Below are 24,001 nucleotides of genomic sequence, written 5' to 3' on the forward strand. Positions count from 1 at the left end.
AACTGAGGGCACGTTTAGCTGACAGAAAAGCTCAACTGACTCCAGGGGCTCAAAAGGAGCTTTCTGTAGACTACAGAGAGGTCTCATGAGGGAATAAGGCACGGTCTTGGAGGATTTAACCTCTGCCTCCTCTGAGGAACCTGATTATCCGGTTTATGCTTCCTTAAAGATCTACCATCCACTGCATCGTGATGTGGACTCTAATTTGAAGAAACATTTTAAAGGGGTCATATAATGATATTTTTGTACAAGCTAATATGATTCTTTAGGGTCTAAATTAAAAGTTTGTAATATACTTTAATTAAAAATTCTCATTAGTATTGTAAGAAAACACTCATTTTACCTGGTCAAAAACAGCTCTGTTTTCAGCACGCCGTTTAAGTGCATGTGTCTTTAAATGATAATGAGCTTTGCTCCCCCCGCCCCTCTGTTCTGTGCGTACACCGTAACACAATAACACAATAACCACGTATTGTTCATTATAAACGTGGGATTATGAATTATATTGAGAACGTCGTATATAGAAAACATGCCGTAATGTACCCGGAGTGTAAACCTTAGCCGCATTCATCGTGAAGCGTGCAGCAAGCGATTTGCAAAGATTAATATAAATATTAATGTAAAGGTTAATAAAACGTTACACTCACTTCAGTTCTTCTGGAGGTGCAGCAGGAACACGAATAGTTGGTACCGATCCTTTTTTCAGGAGCAGCTTCTTAGCAAAACCAGCTTTATACTGACCTTGTTTGTAAAGCAGTCTGGTGTGTGAAATGATTCGCGCAAACATGAAAGCATTGACGTTGATCGTGGGGAATATTCCCTTCGAAAACAAACTCAGCCACTGCGTCTTCAGCGGTTCGGATTTAGGAACATCAAAATGATGCTGTGTTCCTTATTACACCCAAGAACAGAACACCACAATCGCTTAGACGCCATTCTGCTCATAGACAGTGCTCCAGCGTATCAACAATGACCGCGTGGACTATGATTGACAGCTCGCTCACGAGCGAGGGCGGGTCTGTGTTGAAACGCTGCTGTCAATCAACAATCGTGGGAGGGGCGTCCGACCCGTGTAATTTGTGTGGAAATATTAGAAGTCTGTAAACGGGACGCTAACAGAGGCCAGAGACGAGAAACGCTGAAGACGGGCGCAAAGAGGAGAGCAGAGAAGACACTGTACCAGGCAGAGCAAGATCACCGTTGAGATGCTCTGAATATTGGAAGACATTTCTTCACATTAAGTTGGGGCGGAGGTTTATATGAATGCATTTCTGAAGGGAACTGACCGACTTCACAAAAGTTTCGATGACATTTTCTTTTCATATTACCTTCGTATGATTCTGAAACTTGAAGGATATTTTTTTATAGTTTCTCAATTCACGACCCATTTAAAGATCTGCTTGAGGGCCTGTTTTGTCTGATCATTTTAACATATTAAACTCTACAGGAGAAGAGGAGGGTAAAAGTCTTACCGTTTTCTTCATTTTGTCAATAAAACTGGTGTCCCTTGTTGTTGGAGTCCTACAAAACACAGACAACCAGAAGTCATACAACAAAATGGATTACAGCAAGTATATTATAAATTATTATGTATACAAATATGGCCAATAAAAAAAAAAAAGTAAAGGAACAAATATTGTTGAGGTTTCAAGCACTCCTGAAAACACTGTGGATCAATGTGTGCCCAGTAACAACAGACAGCGGATCCAAATGTCGAGACCACATTGATCTGGAATTTATTGTCATTTAAACCTGAGTTTTAAGAAATATTTGGGGTCTATTCAAGATTCAGGATTATTTTTTTGGATCTCATTACAGTGGCTAAGAGTGGGCTCATGAAGCAACGGCCCCAGCTGAAATCTGACTGGCCTCGTCAGTGTCCCAGGAAAAGCACTAGTCTAGAAAAAAGTGCTCATGTCATCAGCCAGAGCATTTCATTTAAATGATATAAATCTAAATATACAAGACGAATGTAAAATATAAAATGTTTGTGTTAAAATAACACAATGCAATCTCTAGCCGCTTATATACCCTAAACCTTACCCATCACAACTAAGTGCCTAACCCGAACCCTGACCCTAAACCAACCCTTAACCTAATTACATCCTTATCCCTAAAACCAAGTCTTGACCCTCAAACAGGCCTTTAAAGGGATCTCAGAAAGTGAGGACCGGCCAAAATGTCCTCACTTTACTCTCTTTGTCCTCAATCCAATGGTCTAAAACTCAAACTGGTCCTCACAAAGGTAGTTGGACAAGTACACACACACACACACGCACGCACGCACACACACACACACACTCAAAACAATTGTTCAACGGTTCAAGAGAGTGCAGTGAATGAAGAAAGCGTGAGAGACTTTTCACTGTGTAAAAACTCTGGGCTCATGGCCAACTATTGCACAAGGATGTGAATACAGTGATTTAATGTGTGAAAACTACAGTTTTAACTATACTATTATACACTAACAGTGTTTTAAATATACTATTGTCTATTCAACAAGAGAATGCTTTTGCACACTTTCATTAATGCTGGAATAAAAGATACTTTTGGCCATCAAATATGATATGGGATACATGTAAATCTATGGAGCAATGATGCTATGTAAAGAATTCAAAGCTTGAACATGAAGTCATTGCTGTTATATAATAAAAACAGTTCTATCAACCAAGCTGCTTTTGTATACACATGTGCCTTACACAGGAGGACCAAGACTGAAATACACTGGGTAAGATGTGTAAAGTTTTAAATGTTACATCTTCGGCTCTCCGCTCTGGGTGTCATGTTGACTTCATGTCACAGTAAACACTCACCTGTCTAATGCGGCCAGCCGGTCCTCCGGTAAGGAAAACACACACCCCATGGTGACAAGAAGCACGTCCAAGAAAGCTGACGGCAAGACAAACTCGTCGACAGACCATTAACTACAGCGCACGCTGGAAAAACAAGGCACCGCTATGGGTAAAGAAGGAACATCTGTTGCACATGCTGGAGAATCAGAGGCTTCCTGCTCACACCGACTGAGAGGAGGACACACAAGACCAGAAGGCTGATAAATACAGCAAAGAAACCCTAACGAGGACCTGAAGGAGAGCGTGTGTGAAGGAGTTGATCCCAGAGTAAAGCAGCATTCCTGACACAGCTCGCGAGAGGCTTTTACGCCGTCCCTCCTCCATCACGAAGGTCTGCAGACGGACACAGCTATCGACTCTCTGAACCAGCCTCATGTCAACAGGGTTCAGTGCTCATATCCTGCAGACTATATATATATATATATACACTATATAGGCTACATATCCTGTTAGACTATGTTCACTACGGTCTCAAACACGAGCACCAGCAACATCTGGACACCACAAAGCAGGACTCTGATGAAATCCCATGCGTGAGCAGCAAATCTGAAGCATTCGGACGTGCCAAAACTCATGTAAACACAAAGAGAACGTGACTAAGGTCTGTTGGTTTCTTATTGTTCTTCATCCTCTCAGAAAAAAAGACACACACACAATCAGCAAACGCCAGAACAATCCTGTAGCCGTAGCAACCGCCTCGAAAATGACAGTTGCTGGTTTTGAAGACAGCGAATGAGTGCGGTCGGCCCCTCCCTCCAGAGAGCAGGATCGCCATGGCAACCACATCTATCATAAAAGCCGGATCCTCCGGTGACGGGCCAGGCACCCGAGAGCAGCGAGACGAATTGGAAATGGTTTCCACATAAATGGGGGAGAGAGAGAGAGAGGAAAATAGGGTGAACATAATGGAGGGCCTTGTGTGTTCTGCCTCAACTTTCCACCTTTGGAAAGCTCAGAGAAAGACTTGGCTGGCCTTGCCAAATACAACCTCCAATTGACATAAGACTCTGAAAAGATATACATACTTTCATAAGCACAACATTAAAGTAATATAACAGAGAGAGAGAGAGAGCGAGAGAGAGAGAGAGTGAGAGAGAGAGCGAGAGAGAGACAGAGAGAGAGAGAGAGAGAGACAGAGAGAGAGAGAGAGAGAGAGAGAGAGAGAGACAGAGAGAGAGACAGAGACAGAGAGACAGAGACAGAGAGAGCGTGAGAGCGAGAGTGAGTGAGAGAGAGAGAGAGCGAGAGAGAGAGAGAGAGAGAGACAGAGAGCGAGACAGCGAGAGAGAGAGAGAGAGAGAGAGAGAGAGAGAGAGAGAGAGAGAGAGAGAGAGAGAGAGAGAGAGAGAGAGAGAGAGAGATACTTCGCCATTTCTTACAGCCCCCATTACAATGAAAACTATTCTTTAAGTTAAAATGGTCGTTCAGGGTTGCTGCACGTTTTTTAAAGTCAAATTTAAGTTCTTTTAAGACCTGAAGAAATAAAAATGAATACCATACATTAGGGATGAGCAATATTGAAGACAAAATTAGTTCTCGATATTTTCACTTTTTTGTTGATAACAATAATTAGATGATATTTAGCGGAGTGTGTTTCTGTGCCGGTACAGTGTCTGGTTTAGGCCTGTTGTGACTCACGGAGACATTCATATTATTCATATTCATATTATTCATTATACACAGCAGTGACAGAAATTATCTTTTTATTTATTTAGGGACAATATTTAACACCACTGTTTAGATGTTTTCATCACCTTTTATGTCAAATCCTAACATTCAAATGAAATCAAATGAGAATAATGACACAGTATAGGGCTGTTACCAATCAAATGAAATCACTCTCAACAAAATCCATCTTTGCAGTGCAGAGGTGACTAGGAAGCGGCATCAGAAGCGGCATTAATATATTTACACCGCATTTACAATTGCATAAATAATGCTATGATTTTTTTTTTTATTCAATATTTAAATATGAAATATTTCTAATTTTAACTTTTTAATTAAAGGGCACTTTAAATATGAAACTAAACCGCCAGTAGGTGGCAGCAAGTCACGAGTGAGTCATTCACTCAACACATATGTTCAAACGGCTGATTCATTCAGGAACGAAGCAAGTTGAGCGGGTCATTGAATCATTAATTAAACAGGTTTGTTCAAAACAGATTCAGTCAGTCAAAAAAACACCGCTGTCTGTCGCATGGAGACTCGGTTCTGCTGTGGTTTCAGTTCGACATTTTCATTGACGACGAAAAACAAACAATATTGACAATATTGTGTCTAAAATGTAATTCACAATGTTAACTTATTGCTCACTTAACTTTTGTATAAAAAAAATATCACATTTGCAATCGTGTCGATATTTTGGGAAAACGGCACTCTTGCTCGAGTGATATTGTAATATAACTACATCATATGATATAAGTATAAGATGTTTATGTACGCTAATTAGATTTTAAATTTGGTAAAGATTTATATATGTCTAAGTCAAAGTGTCATCTAAAATTTAAGACTTTTCAGAACATTTTATGGCCTTAAATTTTAAAAATCTAATTTAATACTTTTCAAGACTTATTGACTTATTGTCATTTCATAGAAAACTATTTTTTAAAACGTAGTTTTTTCCATAAACAACAAATTTTTTCCCGATGGAACTGAAGCATTATTGCTTCTTTATCTAATTCTGGGACTGGAGCCTCATTCAATTCACTAATATTCATCTAATTATATATATATATATTATATAATATTGTGAATTATATCTAACTCGCCATTCCAAAAAACTCAAGACATCAATTGTTCCCACAGAATGTTCTGACACATTTTTAAAAGCTAGACTTATTTTAACTTGACACAGTGGTTTAGAAACATGGCATGTCTGCGCATCAAATATGTCTGTCTAGCACCTTTACATAATTCTTTTTTTTTTTTATGGTGGAGAGGAACGCAAAATTTTTTTTGTGTGAATTACTCTAGTAAATTAATCACCCTATTTAGTGTCACGTTTACTAGTTAAAATATAGTAGTTCGACTGATTCTAAAATCTAACATTTTAAAAGCAGACAACCTAGTTTCTAGTTTTGCTAGTTGACTTAGAGAGTGCGGGCCCTATTTTAACGATCTGAAACGCAAGTATCAAGCGCGAAACGCAAGTAACTTTGTGGGCGGATCTCGGCGGATAAATGACTCTTGTGCCCGACACAAATCTAAAAGGGGTTGGTCTGAAGTAGCTGCATTACTCATAGGTGTGGTTTGGGCGTAACGTGACATAAACCAATCAGAGCGACATCTCACATTCCCTTTAAAGGGATACTCCACTTTTTTCAGAAATATGCTCATTTTACATCTCCCCCAGAGGTAAACAGTTGAGTTTTACCGTTTTAGAATCCATTCAGCCGATCTCCGGGTCTGACGGTACCACTTTTAGCATAGCTTAGCACAGATCATTGATTCTGATGAGTCCAGTAGCATTTCTTTCAAAATGACCAAAGAGTTTCAATATTTGTCCTATTTAAAACTTGACTCTTCTGTAGTTAAACCGTGTACTAAGATCGACGGAAAATGAAAAGTTGCGATTTTCTAAGCCTATATGGCTAGGAACTACTCTCATTCCGGCGTAATAATCAAGGAACTGTGTGGCTGTACCATGAGTGCAGCAGGCGTAATGATATGACGCAGCGCCTGAAAATAGGTCTAATAGGTTAGACAAACTTAGTCCCGGTCACGTTGGAAGAAGTTACCGAGCTGGGGACTATTTTCAGGCGCTGCGTCATATCATTACGCCTGCTGCACTCATGGTACAGCCACACAGTTCCTTGATTATTACGCCGGAATGAGAGTAGTTCCTAGCCATATAGGCTTAGAAAATCGCAACTTTTCATTTTCCGTCGATCTTAGTACACGGTTTAACTACAGAAGAGTCAAGTTTTAAATAGGACAAATATTGAAACTCTTTGGTCATTTTGAAAGAAATGCTACTGGACTCATCAGAATCAATGATCTGTGCTAAGCTATGCTAAAAGTGGTACTGTCAGACCCGGAGATCGGCTGAATGGATTCTAAAACGGTAAAACTCATCTGTTTACCTCTGGGGGAGATGTAAAATGAGCCTATTTCCGAAAAAAGTGGAGTATCCCTTTAAGAGCAGGCGCGCTTGTTCCATGGCGGATTGCTATTATAACGGCGGATTTGCCAGGCGCGCGCCAGCAGCGGTTCACAGCCGAGGAGACCGATGTTCTCGTCAGGGCCGTAAAACACAGATAAGTGACATTGTATGGGGATGGGAGAAACCCACCCAAATTAGCTTCGGTTAAACAGGCGTATAAAAATTTGGGTAAATGTGTAAGCTAGATTTATGCCTATTCTTTCACATCTTCATGGACACAACAATGATTTCCCTCGTGTGTTAATATTGTTCCTTGTAATAATGTATGGTTTTCTAAAAATGGGAACTGCTGCTTCTGTGTAGATGAGAGAATCAAAGTGTATGCGCGTTGTGCACACGCTACATTGATTATGGCCAAGCATGCGCCCTTAAAATAGCATCTGAATAACATGCGCAGCGCGCCACTGACTTTAAACTAGATTTTTCCTGGTCTGTGGCGGAATTGTTTTCTAAACCTGCAAAATAGCATGAGGGAATGTTTGCGCCGGAACACGCCTCCTCTTTGCGCTGAACCGCCCCCGGGAGCGCAAGTGTATTTCCTAGTTTACCGACGTGCGTCTGTGGAGGGAAAAGTCCGCTGTGCGTCGGGTGCAAAATAGGAATGATACATGCGTCGGTGTACAAAGTCAATTGTGCTGGGTGCAAGATAGGGCCCTGTATATTTATTGTAGATTTTTTGTATCTACAAAGATTTATTGCATAAAAGATTGTTTAATTTTTGACAATAGAACTGTAGTAACTTGACTGATTAGTACAATTAGTAAAATTATATCCTTTATCCGATTCCGACTGATGTTATTTAGTGTTTATTATAAATGACTATCAATTTAATTGAAATGAAAATATAGCACTTTAAAGAATTAAATTATACATTCATGAACAATGAAATATATTTGTATAATTTTTTACAATTCAACTTTGTCAGTATTTGTACTGAGTGACACTACTGACATTCACATGCACAACTTTTGTTTCAATCGTAATTAATTGTTTCTAATTGATGGATCCAAACGCAGTGTTTACATGAACACTAAATAAAGTGATGGGGTTAATGTGCACGCTTATGTCTCAAGCTTTAAATCGGAATCGATTTTTTTTTTACATGCACACAGTGCACAAATATACAGTCTCCCACTGTTTGCACATACTATTCTCCTATGACGCTTATTTTCTTTGATTTCGGGTCCTAATCGAGATGACGAGCACATGAACCGCTGTGCAGTGCTGCTTAATGCCTTCCTGCGCCCTAAATAAAGTGTCTTTGGATGAGGGTATGAAGTGAGGAGGACTGATGGGACATTGCTTTGAGAATGACATGACAGTCATTTACGACACTTCATTCAACAGCGACAGCTCGTTCCTTGCGTCATACGACATTACGCCATTTCTAAGTCATTGCACATGCGCAGAACTTTCCAGTTTCAGTTTTCAATCCGATCAAGTGTTTACATGTTCTCTCGATCAGATTACAAAAGGTTTAAACCACCCCTTTCAATCCGAATGAAAGTTTAATGGGATTTGGCCAATTCATTACGCTTGATTGACGTGGTTGCATGTGACTTCTTTATTCCGACTGCAACTAGTAGATTATTAGGGTCCATTTAAACGCAGCTACTGATGAAAACAGCACTTTTGACCACACTTGGGGTCAGATTTACCATCAGCTTGCACCAACACACCCTCTTGGTGTTAAAAAACTACTGTCAGGATTTACTAAAGACACGCGATGAAAAATGAGCACTGAAAGGTGTGGACAGTTGTTTTTGCGGCTGATCTTATTGCATATGCATTTGTTAAAAGTTTCCCTTTCAGACGCAATATTGATGGGAGATTATTCAAATGAATCACGCAAGGGTTTGCTCTCGTCAACTGGCATTTCACCATTATGTAAAGCCCAAGTCTTAACCTGTTTAGCACTTGACATGCTGTGATAGTTGCTGTAAGAAGAGGAAGAGCATGTGATCGAAGGCACAGAAGTTTCTCCAATCGTGTTCATTTATTTGGACTGCCAGTGCCAGACGAACATATTATTTGCCGAGCCACATTATTTTTAATTTGCTAAGCTTGTGTTGTTGGTAGATTACCTACATTATTTTGCGCTGCTCTTGGTAGATTGCGTTGATCATTATGGAAATGAGATTGTGAGTCTGTTCTTAAATGCTCACTGTCAGTAGATCACGCACACTTGCGATCCACTCTCATCTGCGCTTTTATGGGATTATGGTCTCACGCTAATTTGCCCTGTTTAGTAAATCTGGCCCATGATCTCTCTCTGTCACACACACACAACTTTTAGCAACATGAACCAGCTCAGAATTCTTGGAATAGAATCAAAGTCGGAGTCTTAACGTCTTGAATCAAACAGCACTTCCTTTATCAGCTTTCATAAAAAAAAAAAGAGCTCTCCTGCGTATTTTCAAACACCAAATGGCCACTTCTCCTTTACAGACGCAAATACAATTTCTTCTTTTGCCACTAATTAAAAGATAAAATCTGTGGTTATGTAACATTAGGGGCTGGCCTGATCAGTGCTGACATCTGGAAGACAATAACAACCCATTATCAGCTTGATTTATAAGCTCATTCATTACACATTTTCACGTGCGTATGTGGTGTGTCATAGGGACAAAGGCACACTCCTACAGATTTATCATGTCAGTACAGTTGTAAGATATGGTTCAACAGATTTCTTATCCAAATTTAAGCCATTTAACTCTTTCCACACCAGCATTAAAAAAAAAAAAAAAAAGTTGCCAGCCACCGCCAGCGTTTATGGTCATTTTCACAAAATGTCATGGCCCCCACAATATGTTGTTGTGTGAATATCTGAACATGCAATATATCAAAAGAAAGAACAAAAGAAAGAACGCTCTGCTTTTAAACAAAAACAAAAAAGTTTTATTACTTCATACATTCTTTTGTTATCACTTTAATGTGGGTAATTTAATAAAAAAGCAACATTTTGAGCAAAAAGCTGAGAAAAACGCATTTTTGTCAAACACTATGCCTGGATCAGATTCGGTACGTGATCAAAGCACAGATCGAGTCCATCAACACCATCAAAGCTTCACAGTCCTATAGCTCAACCTGAGTCGACATTTCATTCAGTAACAATAGGCAGTGTTGATTTATATGCTGTTTAAAGGGGAACTCTCGCCATTTCTTCACTGATTTTCACTGTTGTTGTCGCGTGTCTTCTCAACGAGCTCCCCCTACAGCTGTGGGCCGTATATTTCACAACACTGTCGTAAAAAATCTCACTTGTGGCACCCTCCTCCCCCTTTCTACTGCTGCTCATGTGCATTTGTTATTATGGGAGCCGGCCAACTTTATCGTGTGGAGCGATGTCTACCGAGGTGGGTAATACATCGCAGAATCATAGAACATTGTGTTTATGTTGAATTGTCGAAAAGCAGTTCGTGTTTCTCGCTCGTTCTCGCTTCTCACGAGACTTCCTATTTCCAACTTACCGGGACGCGATATTTTTTTCCCCAGGATGGTAGGGGAAGACTCATGAATATTCATTAGGGTAGTCATCCCTGATTGGTCTTAACCCCAGTGACGGGTAGGTTTAGGGGCGGGGTTAGGGCAGGGGGGCAGGGATTTGTATTATTTTGAAGGTACCCCCGGGCGCCGCCATTGGCTAGCGGAACCCCACCTGCAGTTAGCATCCCATTGACTCCCATTCATTTTGGCGTCACTTTGACAGCGAATAACTTCACATCTGAGGTGTTTAAAGACTCCATTTGTCCATTATTTATTTCTAAAGAAACACGAAAATGTATAAAAGGCTCCATTACCTTGTAGCTTATGTTATGGCCCTGTAGAAGCAATTTTTGTAAAAATAGGCTAACGATTGCGTCATAACCACGCGACTCTCTGTCGCACAGTAGAGAATTACCGTATGGACAGGAGGAGAAACTCGCGGGCAATCGGGAGGACGTGGAGGAAAAATGACAAAGTAATTAATCAGAACACCTACAAAAAGTTTCTCCTGCTCCAAGATCATGGACAGCTCATACTCACGCTCTCCGTCTCTGCGAGTTTCGGAAGGGAATGATTCAGATTGATCTTGACACAGCTACTAGAAGACAGACGGTTTGCTCACGTCACATCTACGTCGTCGAGGTCAGTTTGAGTCTGCGCAGTACGCTGGACCCCCAGGAAGTAAGAGTTTCTAATGGGCTTCACTTTGTCTCCGTTGAATCCAATGGGGTCGCTGTGTCCATTTCTTTTACTGTCTATGGGTTAGGGAGGTCATAAGACCCCCAGTGACAGGTAGGTTTAGGGGTGGGGTTAGGGGGTAGGTCATCAGACCAATCAGGGATGACTTCCCTAATGAATATTCATGAGTCTTCCCCTACCATCCTGGGAAAAAAAAAAAAATCGCTCCCGGGACGTTAGTCATGACGTCATGAGTGAATATTTAGTCCCCATGTTGCAAGGTTGGTTTTCCGCCTGGGAACGCTAGGGGGAGCGGGGAAAGTCCCCATTTTCACCGGGACAGGTTATTTAACCATCCAAATGATTTCTAAACGGTTTTATTAAGTTGAAATAGTTGCCAAGTTCCCCTTTAATGTTGATGATCGTGGTATATTAGCATATGTATCTGTTTACATATGCTATCACTTGTTTCTGCTTCTTCTTCTCCTGTGTTTTGTGTTATGTGTAATAGCGCCCCCTACCGTATAACAGTGAAAACACGGAAAAGTCGGAAAAAAAGATGAGATAACTCGTCAATGACGGGGCAAGAGTTAATGCACAAACACACCACACAACTTTTCAAACCTGAACAGATTTTTATAACGCAAGGCATCATACACTTGCAAACTTTGGAAATGGTTACAGGAAAACTGGGCATCATACACTAAACGGCTGAGGATCACACACTATCACACCAGACTTTCACTTCGGAGTCACTCCGAACACAGCTAACTCACGTAAACAACACATGCCTTGCTGCTAGAAGAAGACACATGACAGATGAAAGAAATATGTTCTAAAATTGGCTCAAAACAGCATAAAAAACTTCCACCATATCCTGTATCAAAGGGAGTCCCATAGCACACGATTGATGTGAATTTGAATTTGTTGTGAATGGATGTACAATTTGTTGTGTTCATGCGTAAATTATATTGTGACAACTATTTTGAAGTGTCGTGTTTTGACGTAATGTGTCTGAGAACAGAAGTGATGAGTGAACAAGATGGATGAATTTGCTACTCCTGTCTCATGTGCTTTATTGCTACTTACTAAAGGTGCTTGACTTGACTGACTCCTGACAGATACCACAAATTGGCGACGAAGACTAGGCTTTTTTTCCAGTATCGTTGGTCACGAAGACGGCTGTTGCTAACGTGCCTTGTCCAAGTTTTTTCCTGCCTTGCCCCGTTGCCCCGATTTCTGAAAATGATCTGCGGGTTATTGATGCTACAAGGGAAGCTGGGCCGGACGAAAGACAAGAGATCGGTCCTGCTTCACTGCCTTCTCACAGAGGGACAACAGATTTTCTACTCATTGCCCAACACAGGCACGACGTATAAGATGCAGAGGATGCACTGAAAGCCTACTTCGTCCACAATAATCAAAACTTGATTATTATCAAGTAATAATGTTACTTGAATTAAAAAACAAATCAATAAATTCAGTAAATAATAGCCTAATAATTCATCAATCATATAATAATTCAGCCAATCAAACAGAATAGTAGCACATTTTTAATTCAAACATTTGTATTTCTGCAAAGCATTCCCACTTGTTACCAATGGATAAAAGGCTGTATGCAAATAATTTTTTTTATTAAATTAAGAGTTTAAATAAAATATTTAGCTTGCACCATTTTGAGGTAGTATACCAGACATACTAAAATATTAGGTAAGTGAGGACTAGACATCAGTTCTCACTAGTGGAAAAATGATGAAAACATTGCTGATGCAAAATTTTTATCTGATATTATGTTTCTTACATACTTTAATAAACATACCAAGCGATTTTAACACCCCCCCCCCCCCCAACTCTATTCCTGTCGGTCTCTTAAGCCAGGTGATGAATGGGAGAGAGATAAATGAAGCACAAAACGTGTCCTTCAACCATGAGGAAGTTCTTCAGTTTGTTATCTCTCTTGAAAAGCTCAGGAGTGACTATAATGTCTGGCATTGAGGAGGACCTTTGCCAATGACATTACCCAAGGCTATCATTATCAAGCAATAAACATTCCCTGCAACTCCTGCGTCAGCAGAATGAAGCACGGCATACAAAACACACAAAATGATTCCAGGAGGACTGCGTTTTAGCAGGAAGACTACAATGATTACGGTCAATTTCATTTCTGAAAATACTCCTTTTGTCTTGTTATACCTCAAATGCTGAGAAACACAAACTCAAGAAATTATATTTTTGAATCAAGAAAATACATTTCATGGTGGCCAGCAAAAAAAACAACCTCTCATTATTGTGAGAGTGACAGAAATTGAAAATTACAACTGGATAATATTCTACTGTCTGAACACACTGTTTTTTTTTTGTTGTTGTAATGAATTAACCAAAAATAAATAGCAAAAATTGGTACAACACATCCTACCATGATGTGCCCGCAGTTGCACTTTACAATTGAAATAATTCTCATTACAGTAGCTTTAAAGGGACAATAAGTAGCTTTTTAGGTATTTTATTATCTCAAATCAATATTTTTATTCATAAATATGCCCTCAATGGTGTACAAATACCTATGCCAATGATCAGACTAATCCTCGTAAACGAAGAATTTATTATCTTTATATACATGGGACGGGTAGGTCCACGGAGGCTTCCATGTAGTTCCGCCATCTTGAAAAACTATAATAGCAGAGAGGGACAAAAAGTACTAGGCCAACGCGTTTCGTTCAGACCCAGCGTCACGTGACTGAAGCCAGCAGAAGCGGAGGAGCAGAGCAGTGAGAGGCGCTTGTCACTGCCGCGGAAAGTTTAAAAGGCTGCACTGCACGGTTATTTATACACCGTTCATTCATACATACATATGAGTCACAGGATAAGGAGTCCTCGTCATCGAAAAAGTCCAAAATAGACCGTAAAAGGAAACGTGACCGGAGATTACAAAAACAAGGGTTAATGTCGGGATAGCTAATGCAGGAGAAAGCTTTCAAAACAAGAGACGCTGAAGTTGCCTGCTTTCTTCTCGACAGGTAAGTCAATGTTACGGTCTTAATTACAAGCTTATTTTTCATTGCTTGGTTGTGAACTTTATTATATAGACAGTAGAACATTTATAGTTATATCTATTTATCTATTCATAGTAAGTTAAACAGGCTCTTTGATGAATAGCAGCTATTGAGTAAAGTAACGTTAGAGAAGGCACGGATGATGATGATATCTAACAGTGCACGTACTTCAAAAATATAACGAATAAAGGCGGCATTACTACTAACTACCATAGTTAATGTTTTCCACAGTCAGTAATTTATACTGTAACATTCTTTTTTTCGTTGATTCAAGTTTCAGTTTGTTTTAAATAACAAACCTGTTCACCTGAAGGAAAACTCGAAGTGCTATTATAAGACATCCTGTCATAGCTTTTTGGTACATAACGTCTACCGTAGATGCAACGCGCATTTGAAAAAGTGAGGCGCTGGAGAGCATTATTCGTTTGAATGCAAAATACAGTTTCACCACTAGATGGGAGAAATTCCTACTTAGTGTCCCTTTAAAATAAAATATATATACATAATTATCTTAAAAATCATAGACTGTAAAAAAATATGGACGTAGTGTCCGTGACGTCACCCGTAGGTTTCTGAAGACCGTTTTTGAAGCCTAAAGTGGGCGTGGCCGACCGTCGCCATCTTGGTAGCTCCCGAATTTATTTATTTTTACAGTCAGACAATGAGCTGAGGTAATGTGACGGCTAACAGACAAACTGCTAATGATGACTAATGACCACAGCAGCTGGAATCCACCTGTCACTCAAAAGTGGACACGCCCTTAATTATGCAGAACTTTAAGGCTTAATATAATGTAAACGGATGAGTTATAAAAAAAATTCACCCCCCTCACAGTTGTCATGAAGGGAAAAATAAGCTATATAGACCAAAGCCACTTTTTGCACCAGGCTGTAAACGTGTTTTTTTCTGCTGTAAAGTTGGGCATTTTAACATGGGGGAGATACAGATTTGACTCACTTCTGCAGCCAAGAGAGCGAGAGAGACAGGGAGGTTGCCGCTTGTTAAAAATAAGCTTCATTACCTTTATACAAAAAACAATTCTTAAAATTTTGTGGTGACCTATGACCCAACAGTCACACAATGACCTGTTAAAAAAAAAAAAAAAAAAGATATACAAGATTTTTAACAAGAGAAGATTTGTCCAATTCTCCATTCTAATGTGCTCTACTCCTCATCTGGACAGCAGGGTGGAGAAACCAGATACATGACTTATTGTGATGAACATGTCAGGTACTCACGCAGTCTCTATTTTTTTAAACTCTGGGATGGGTTCAGGTTTTCTGCGGAATATCAGCCAGTAGATGAGCAGGCCAGCGATGAGGGAGAAGAGGAAGAGGTCCAGGTTACTGAAGAAGGGCTCGTCCTCCTCCAGCAGCTCCGGCTGAGTGGAGGGATCGGGCTGTGTGTCTGCCATTGATACGAGGAGCACAGCTGCATTGAGACAAAGCACATAACATACACTCGTTACACTCATGAAAATGTTGGATCATCAAAAAAGGACATTTTTGGCAAATGCACAAGTCTCATGTAAGGTGCAATCACACATTTAGTAACCTTGCACGGACAGTTTTATCTAAGGCAAACTTATTATAAATAAATAAAAACCAAGGTATGCACTAGTCTTGCCACACAATACAGTATCATATACACGTTCTATAAGTCAAAATCATTAAATCATTAATCATTAAAAGTTTTTTTTTTAAAGTGCCACAATGGTGGTATCCACGTTTAAAAAATGAATCAATGAGTAAAAAAATAAATACAAAAAGTGTGCATTTACACACTTAAAGAATTAGTTTATCCAGAAAGTGAGGTGTCAGAGTAGTGCCTGTGTGGAATGAGCGATGACCTCTGATGTCCTTAACAAAAAGGAGGGTTCAGTCACAAGATGTGCAAATTAACCAGAGACAGGGTTTCTGCAGGTTTCTTCAAATTAAATGTAATGCTTTTTAATGCCATTTTTAATGCCATTTTTTTTATATGCCATACATGATCCATGATATATATATTCTGTGATTAATCGCAATTAAAAACACTTACATTTTTGTAGGTTTTTATCTAGTTTATATATTTTATAGTGTAATAATTTCACAGTTAATCTCCTAATTAATGTAGAAAAAGCATACAGTATATTTTAAATACTTGTCTAATGGCATATTTTTTATGAATGAAGGTCAGTCTCACTGATACTAATACTAATATTGATGTCTGGATAAAAATTGTTCATAGTATTAAAATTTTCTTCAAAACTACATCTACATTTTTAATGCCTGTAGGATTAAAATGTAATGCTTTTTAATGCTATTTAAGGCCTTCATTTTTGCAAAGTTCATTTAATGACTTTTAATGCTTTTTAATGCCCCGCGGAAACCCTGCATAGAACTGCAGCGCAGGCCTGTCATTTTTACCATCTGATTCAAGCCACAAATATTTATATCACCTCTCAAAAGAAGGAAAACAAAGATATGTGAACAAACTGCAAGTTTAGGGATGCATACAGCACCAGCGCTATAGGCTAAAAGTGGGACAGTCTAAAACAAACACTAATGAACTCAGACAGTGACCTTAAAATATCAAATTCAGTATACACCTTATTGACGATACAGGCAAGCAGATGAGCCAAGAATATGAACGCAACACACTACATTGGATTATATCATGCATTTTGCATTTAAAAAAATAATAAAATCTATGGGAAAACGCTTAAAGGAGCCGTATGTAAGATTGTGGCCAAAAATGGTACTGCAATCACTTTCCAATTACTGTAGAGCGGAGTATCCCCTCCCCCTCCCCCCTGACTCAAGGTTGCCAGATAGGCTGCAGGATCCAGCAGGAACGTAGGCTGCTACGTAGCTGTGGTAACTAGAGCAGAGCTGGCAACCCCGATGCCGAAACACTACTGACTTCGTGATTGGTAGATAGGTGGAGGGTGGCGCTTCAGGCCAAAACACAAGATGACAACATCAACATCAGTTGAGGGCTGCAACTTCACTTTTTAAATGACAATATCCTGGCCGGACTACTGTTGTCAGAGATATAAGTATTTGAAATGAACATGATTTCTTAATGTCTAGTGACATATCAGGGCCATTTTATGATTAATTGAAATACATTTCTTACATACAGCTCCTTTAACGTGAAACTTTGCGCATTGCGTTCATATTCTAGGTTCATCTGCTTGCCTGAACATTAGGGGTGTAAAAAATTACTCACGGTTCGGTTTTAGGGTTACGGTCTCGGTGCGTTCAGTGTGTGTTATGTTCAGGGGAAAAACTGTCAAATAAAAATAAAGAAAATAAGAGGTGCATACTGAACTTGGTGTTTATTATTAGAAGATCGCTATCGGCCGATAATCGCTTTGGCAAGTTTGATCGGCGGTCTCTATAAAGGCCGATCTCACGTTGACGACGTGTTGGCGCCTGCCGTGAGAAGTTCGCCATGACATGCAGCGGCGCCGTAAAATAAGTATAATGCTGAAGGTGATGGACAATTGAATTTGTGAATAATTTCACAAACAGCGTGAGTGAACCACCTCTCGTTCCCTCTCTAAATGCTCAAATGGCTTGTAGGGGTGTAGCAATATATCGTTTCACAATATATCGCAATACAAAAATGCAACAATATGTATCGTGGCTAGTTCACCCAAAATGAAAAATTACTGAGTGATAAAATGTACGTTTACAGAGTTTTCGTGTCAGTACTACATTAAACTACTAGATATAATTTTGAATATAATGTATAATGATGCAATGGGGGAATATCTGCGGGTCCTGATTATGCCAAATGTCTGATGTTACCAGTAAAAAGTGGTCTACATAATTTAAAATATATCTAGTCAGTGAAAGAGTGCAAGCATTTTCATCTAAAATAATTCTGTATTTTCAGCTCCAGAATCATTCATATTTTTATTCTGGTGTCTCTATTGTCCCGTGCATTGGGTTTCCAGCCTATTCATTTACACCTACGATATAATACCACATTTAGCATTTTAATCAACAGTTAATTTTTTGTTAACCTTTAAGACATATGTCTTGGAGTATCGCAATAATATGGTATCAGTATCGTGATACGTATCGAATCGTGACATGAGGGCATCGTTACACCCCTAATGGCTTCACATCAGCACATCGCGTCTGCACAGTTGAGACAGGAAGTGTCACATTTCTTTTAAAGCGCACACACATAAGGCCGCCTCACAAACAGCTCGCGAGTACCAAATTGCTTTGGGTTTGTCTTAAGTGAAGGTATGCAGCTGAGAAAGATGTGTAACAGTATATTGGATCCGTGCAGCTCTTAAAGCGACAGCACCCTAATAATCCTGCGCCTGTCTCTGGTTTTTCTTTGTCTTCTGTTGTTTGATTTACATCACTGCTCTTGAATGACTATTTTGTAGTCATGTGTGCTTGTCACGTGCGATGTCAAGTATAGGGGTCATAGTTGATACGTGATCAGCTGACCCCAGGTTCATGTGACTCACAGATTAACTGCAAAGTTTAACTATCATAGGGTGAAAGTTTATCATTTGCATGTGTCCCTATAATGATATAATAGGCTAACTGTTGTTATCAAGGTAAGTTTCATTCATAATTCTCCCGCTTTTAAACCGGTATAAGATTTCATACTGGTGTTGCCCCCCATAATCGGTATAACCGGTCTGTTACCTTATATCATGACAAGCCTAGTGTGCTCAAACAAATCCTCTCTGGTTTCAAGCATTCATTCATTTAGCTATTCATCCAAAAACAAACACTTGAAAATTCGACTTAAATGCTAGTATTAATTAATGTCAAAACAAACTGATCCAAATAAGCCAAACCATCAATGAAATTAATATCCAACCTTCTTTATCACCTGATGGCAAACAACACTACTTTTATCTCACAGCTTTGCTTATAAACATTGCCATGTTCAGCCTAAGTCCACATCACCACCATAGCAACCGGGCTCCTATAAACCTATCAGTGCGGTGATATCAAGAGACATATAGCTTCACTGTCATCTGAGGGAAAGGTACTGTACAAGTCATTAATACTGGAACTTATTAAAGTCATTGGAAATACAGCTGTTCAGTTTTAAAATAGCCAAGCTGTGCTAACATTACTTATGAAAGCCCATTTCCGCCACATAAGAAAAGAAATCATGCTCTGGTAAATCAAAATGATGAGATGAAAAGTCAGAATTATGACATACTAAATCAAAAATATGACATAAAAAGTCATAATTGTGAGATTAAAAAGTCAAAATTATGACAAAAAGTTTTAGTCATAATTAGGCTAGACTTTCCTTCTCATAATTATGACCTACCAGATATGCTTTTTTTCTTATGTGGTGGAAATGGGCTTTCGTAGACGTGCATGCTTTGTTCTACAACATAAATTACATAATTTTAAAAACTCAAGTTGTTGACATACAAGGAGGACTATAAAGGTTGTCAGATTTATCAAGTACAGTTGTTGCCCGTATTTAGCACTTCATTTTCTTATACAGCAGCTTCAAAATGACTGGCCAATGCTCCCATCATGAAACTAAAGAGGAAGAACAAAAATTGTGAACCTATCATTTGACAAATCTGTCAAACCACATGTTCGAAAAAAAAAAAAAAACTGCTTTGTCAGCATCAGGAACATGATAAACATGATGAGGCATTTCATGCGTAAAACTGACGTGTCACAGAAGACCAAACTAATGGTGATAGAAATGATTGGAGTCAATTGCAAATTATCTCTAGAAGAAATAAATGTGCAGTACACCAAACATCCTTGCAAAACTGTTGTACATAACAAGCATGATGTTCCAACTCAGATTTTGATTACATTTATTTTGTACACATAATTACTATTAAGTATATTCATAGTATTTTAGTTAGTTAATTCATGAACTATGTGAAATTGCACTAAATATTCACATTTCACACTTTTTTTTACATTTAAGGCAAGAAGTTCACAATATGCATCATCAACATTATGTGAATCCATAAAGCCAAATTAATAACACGGTTAATGCTTGTGACTAATGACTATTAGTTACTTCCTCAACAATGCAGAAAACTACTTGTTAAATTACCAAACCACAGAGTATATTTTATTTATACAGGCTATTTGTAAACGTAAAAAATATGTGGAAATCAATGAGCATACTAAAATGTTGAGCAAACATGGGGAATCTAAACTGTAGATTAAACACTGAATCGAAACTCATTATATGTGTAGTTTGAGGTCTTTTTGATTGTTTACTGTTTCTATAAAACTGAAGAACAACAAACTGACACACATTACCAATCCACTGCAAATCTTTAGCGGCGTCTAAACGCAGAAAGTTGACTTTTATGTTGATACCAACTTTAAGAGAGAGTTTTAAAACACAGAAGTTTGCGAAAAGTTCTTACCTGCTCCCTTCAGCACTGACAAGAGATTCACGCGATGCGGAAAACTGATGTGATGTCACTCCTCCGTCATCCACACTCGACCATTCCGCTGAGAGGGGGGAGACCAGAAAAATATTTGTAAATGTATTTTGCGTGGATAAATAAAATCATATTTATCTGTAGTGATTATTTTTTTTGTAGTTTCAAATATGTAGTAGTGTATCCTTATCTCGCGTTGTGGTAGTATAAAGCAGTGTGAGTTTTACAAAAATATATATCCACCTGATGAATCAGTGGACGCTTCTAAAAAATGTTTTGTAATGCTGCACATGCAACGTGAAATAATTCATTTCAAAGTGCAACGGGTTAAGGGTGATGGTTATGCAATCATTGGGATGGTACAACATGTTTTCACGTCCCTGAATCCGCAGTAAACTTTCCTCCGTCGTGAGGTTACTAAAATATAACGACGTGAAACAAAATGTCATGTTTTCTAATAAATAAGCCTGCCTGAATTGCCTTTCAATAAGGTGAGTATTAAATCAAAGTTTAATCTCTCATATAGACACGTATGATCAGATTATGTTTGGTCATGAAATTAGAAAATTAATATGTTTAATTGCAAAAGTGAAATCTGGAATGGACTTAAGATGTGTTCCAAAAACGCCAACTTTTAATGTAAATTATTCACTTTTTTATTAAATGAACACTTAAGTTTTGATTAAGTCTAACGAACTTCTGATCATCTGGTCAATCTAAACCTTTTATCTAGATTTTTCTTTATTCTTTACATGGTCCCTTAGGGATAGTTCCACACCTCATGCTATGCCAATCCAAACCCATAAGCCTTTGGTTAATATTTGCATTACAAATTAAAATATTTTTAATGACACCTGAGAGGTTACCCACTGATCAAAGTTACGTCCAAAAGACGTCTTTTTTACGTCTTTGTCATACATTGAAAAGACATCCCCTGAAGAGCCAGATTGAACGTTTTTATTACATCTTTTTATGACGTCTTCTGAATGTCCGATATTCGACCTCTGTGCAATGTTAAACTAGTTAAAATGTGGTCTTTGTTGACGTATTTGTAATGACGTATAACCTTACGGAACGAAGATATATATAAGATATATATGATCAATATATTATATGGTGTAAGATATATGAAATAATATATTGTGTTAATGTGTTATTACAATATATTGAATAATACATAAGGAATTGCCGCTTTTCATTTATTGAAAAATTTATTTACACTGTTAAATGTAATTAGTTGAGTGTACTTAGAAAAAGTGGACAAATGTGGAAAACGATTGCCTTAAATTTCTCAAAGGATGTTTTACTCAAAGTTGTTAGTTGTTAATACCAAGACATAAGAGTGTTGGGACAATGATAGACTGTGCATTTATTTCTATTTTTTAAACTGAAACTTAATTAATAAAATAAAAACATCAACTTAAAGTAGTTAATAGACTTCGCTGCAATAGATTATCGCCTTTTAAATAAAGCAACATGCAGCATATCATCAGTGTTTCTTGGTCTTCTTCTAGACTCTTCAGCACAATGGTGAACCACAAAACTCAGACAACAGAAACCATTTAAATCTCCACAGAACATTAAACACTAACAGATCTCTCAAGATCTCGGCACACTAAAGCAAACACTGATCACCATAATGGTAACTGCAAACGTTATTATTTTCAATAAATCATCAACATTTAAACCTCTGTTAATTCTCAAAAATAACTTCTGTAGATGTATGACAGAAATGAAGTCAATCTGGTTAGTAATAAGTGAAGCTGGTAGTGTTTAACCCTCCTCTGCTGTGATCTTGAGAGATCTGTTAGTGTTTAAAGTTCTGTTGGGATTTAAAGGGTTTCTGTTGTCTGAGTTTTGTGGTTCACCATTGTGCTGAAGAGTAGAGTCTGTTCTTCAGTCCAGAAGAAACATTGAGAATATGCTGCATGTTTATTTAAAAGGCATGTAACTGTATTTTAAATGTATTTATTATTTAATCAGTTAAGTTTCAGACATGCACAAAGTATTTGCAGTTTAATAAATAGAAATAAACCCACAGTCTGCAATTGTCCCAACACTTCACAGTTATTGTCTCTGGTTCAACACAGTAGTTCTTCTTACTCCATCTCTGCCAGCTCCACCATGGTCTCTTCTAGAGATCAACCGATATTTTTCTGCTGTTAAGTATGTTTCTATAATCGGATATCGGTTTTGTAATATCGGATACACCAGTAAATGGCCTTATTGAGAGTCGCACATGAGACCGCCATTACAGCACTGTGTCTGACCGGAGACGAGTCAACAACAGTGTGCATAGGTAAAGTAACTTGCTTTGCTTTAATTAATCAACTTTGTTTAACACAACAGTAATTATTTGCACAGATCAAATGTGTTACATAAATGCTTGATATGTAGTTTAAACTTGGCACTAAGAAGTGGAGACAATCTCACAGAGTCACGTAATATGTCATGTCATGTCCCAAAAACGTAACTTTGCATAAATTAAATAAAACAGCCCTGAATCAGTGCCCTTGCAATGATGTATTCACTGTTTTGTTTGTTACTTTCCTGACAATGTACTTATTCGATGTAGCTGTCTTCTCTTTTAAAACTGCAGTTTAGTAAATGATTACATTTATGCAAAGTCGAAAGACTCCCCTGCTATTTATTTATTCTACATTTGAAAACATTAACCTTTGTAAATGTATTGTTCCCATGGTTAATATTAGTGTTGCTGCTGCTGTTAGACATAAAAAGATGTTTTATTTGTGTAATATGGAAGACTACTAACTTTCAACACCTTTTTGTTTTTAAGATGACTAAAAGGAGGAAAAATCCAAGCATGGACTTACTTTACACAATCATTACCAAGGGTGGAAGAGTGCAAAGAATTCCAAAGGAATGTAAGCTTGGGGTTAAAAAGGCATCAAGACATTCAAACTACACCTCCCAAAATGTTTGAAAAGCAGACAAAGTGGCAGACACTGCTCAAAAACACTTGACATGATGCTTATAGTGATAATTGCTACAGAAAATCAATCTCTCACAATATTTGGAAAGAAAGGATTTCAGAGATTCATGGCTTCTGCAGAACCAAGATATACACGGAAGAGTGAAAAGTTCTACTGTAGTTGTTAACCAGTATTCACAGCAGAATAGTTGAAAAAGTTAAAGTGCTGCTAAAGCCTGATAAAGCAGATTATAACTCGGCTTTTACCACAGACTGCTGGTCTGGTGCAACTGAATCCCTAATGAGTCTAACATGCCATTTCATTGATGATTAGTGGATTCACAGACAAGTAATTCTGAACACGAAGCAATGATTTGATAACATACTGGGGAGTGCATTAGTGAGGCATGCTGGAACAATGGTAAATTGACAAAG

At 38.3% G+C, this 24,001-nt stretch overlaps 1 protein-coding gene across 1 annotated transcript in view; it reads right to left on the reverse strand.

Annotated features, from left to right (window-relative positions):
- porb (P450 (cytochrome) oxidoreductase b) overlaps positions 1 to 20,703 on the reverse strand; it is a 41,749-nt gene extending 21,046 nt beyond the window's left edge. The window contains exons 1-3 of the mRNA XM_084418432.1: positions 20,617 to 20,703; positions 15,470 to 15,662; positions 1,473 to 1,521 (exon numbers count right to left, since the gene is read on the reverse strand). Coding sequence (XP_084274558.1) covers positions 1,473 to 1,521; positions 15,470 to 15,645 — 225 coding nt within the window. The 5' untranslated portion in view covers positions 15,646 to 15,662; positions 20,617 to 20,703. The remainder of the gene's footprint in view (positions 1 to 1,472; positions 1,522 to 15,469; positions 15,663 to 20,616) is intronic.
- Between the last annotated feature and the right edge of the window lie 3,298 nt (positions 20,704 to 24,001).

Source organism: Rutilus rutilus, assembly GCF_951802725.1.
Source record: "Rutilus rutilus genome assembly, chromosome: 9".
Classification (NCBI taxonomy): domain Eukaryota; kingdom Metazoa; phylum Chordata; class Actinopteri; order Cypriniformes; family Leuciscidae; genus Rutilus; species Rutilus rutilus.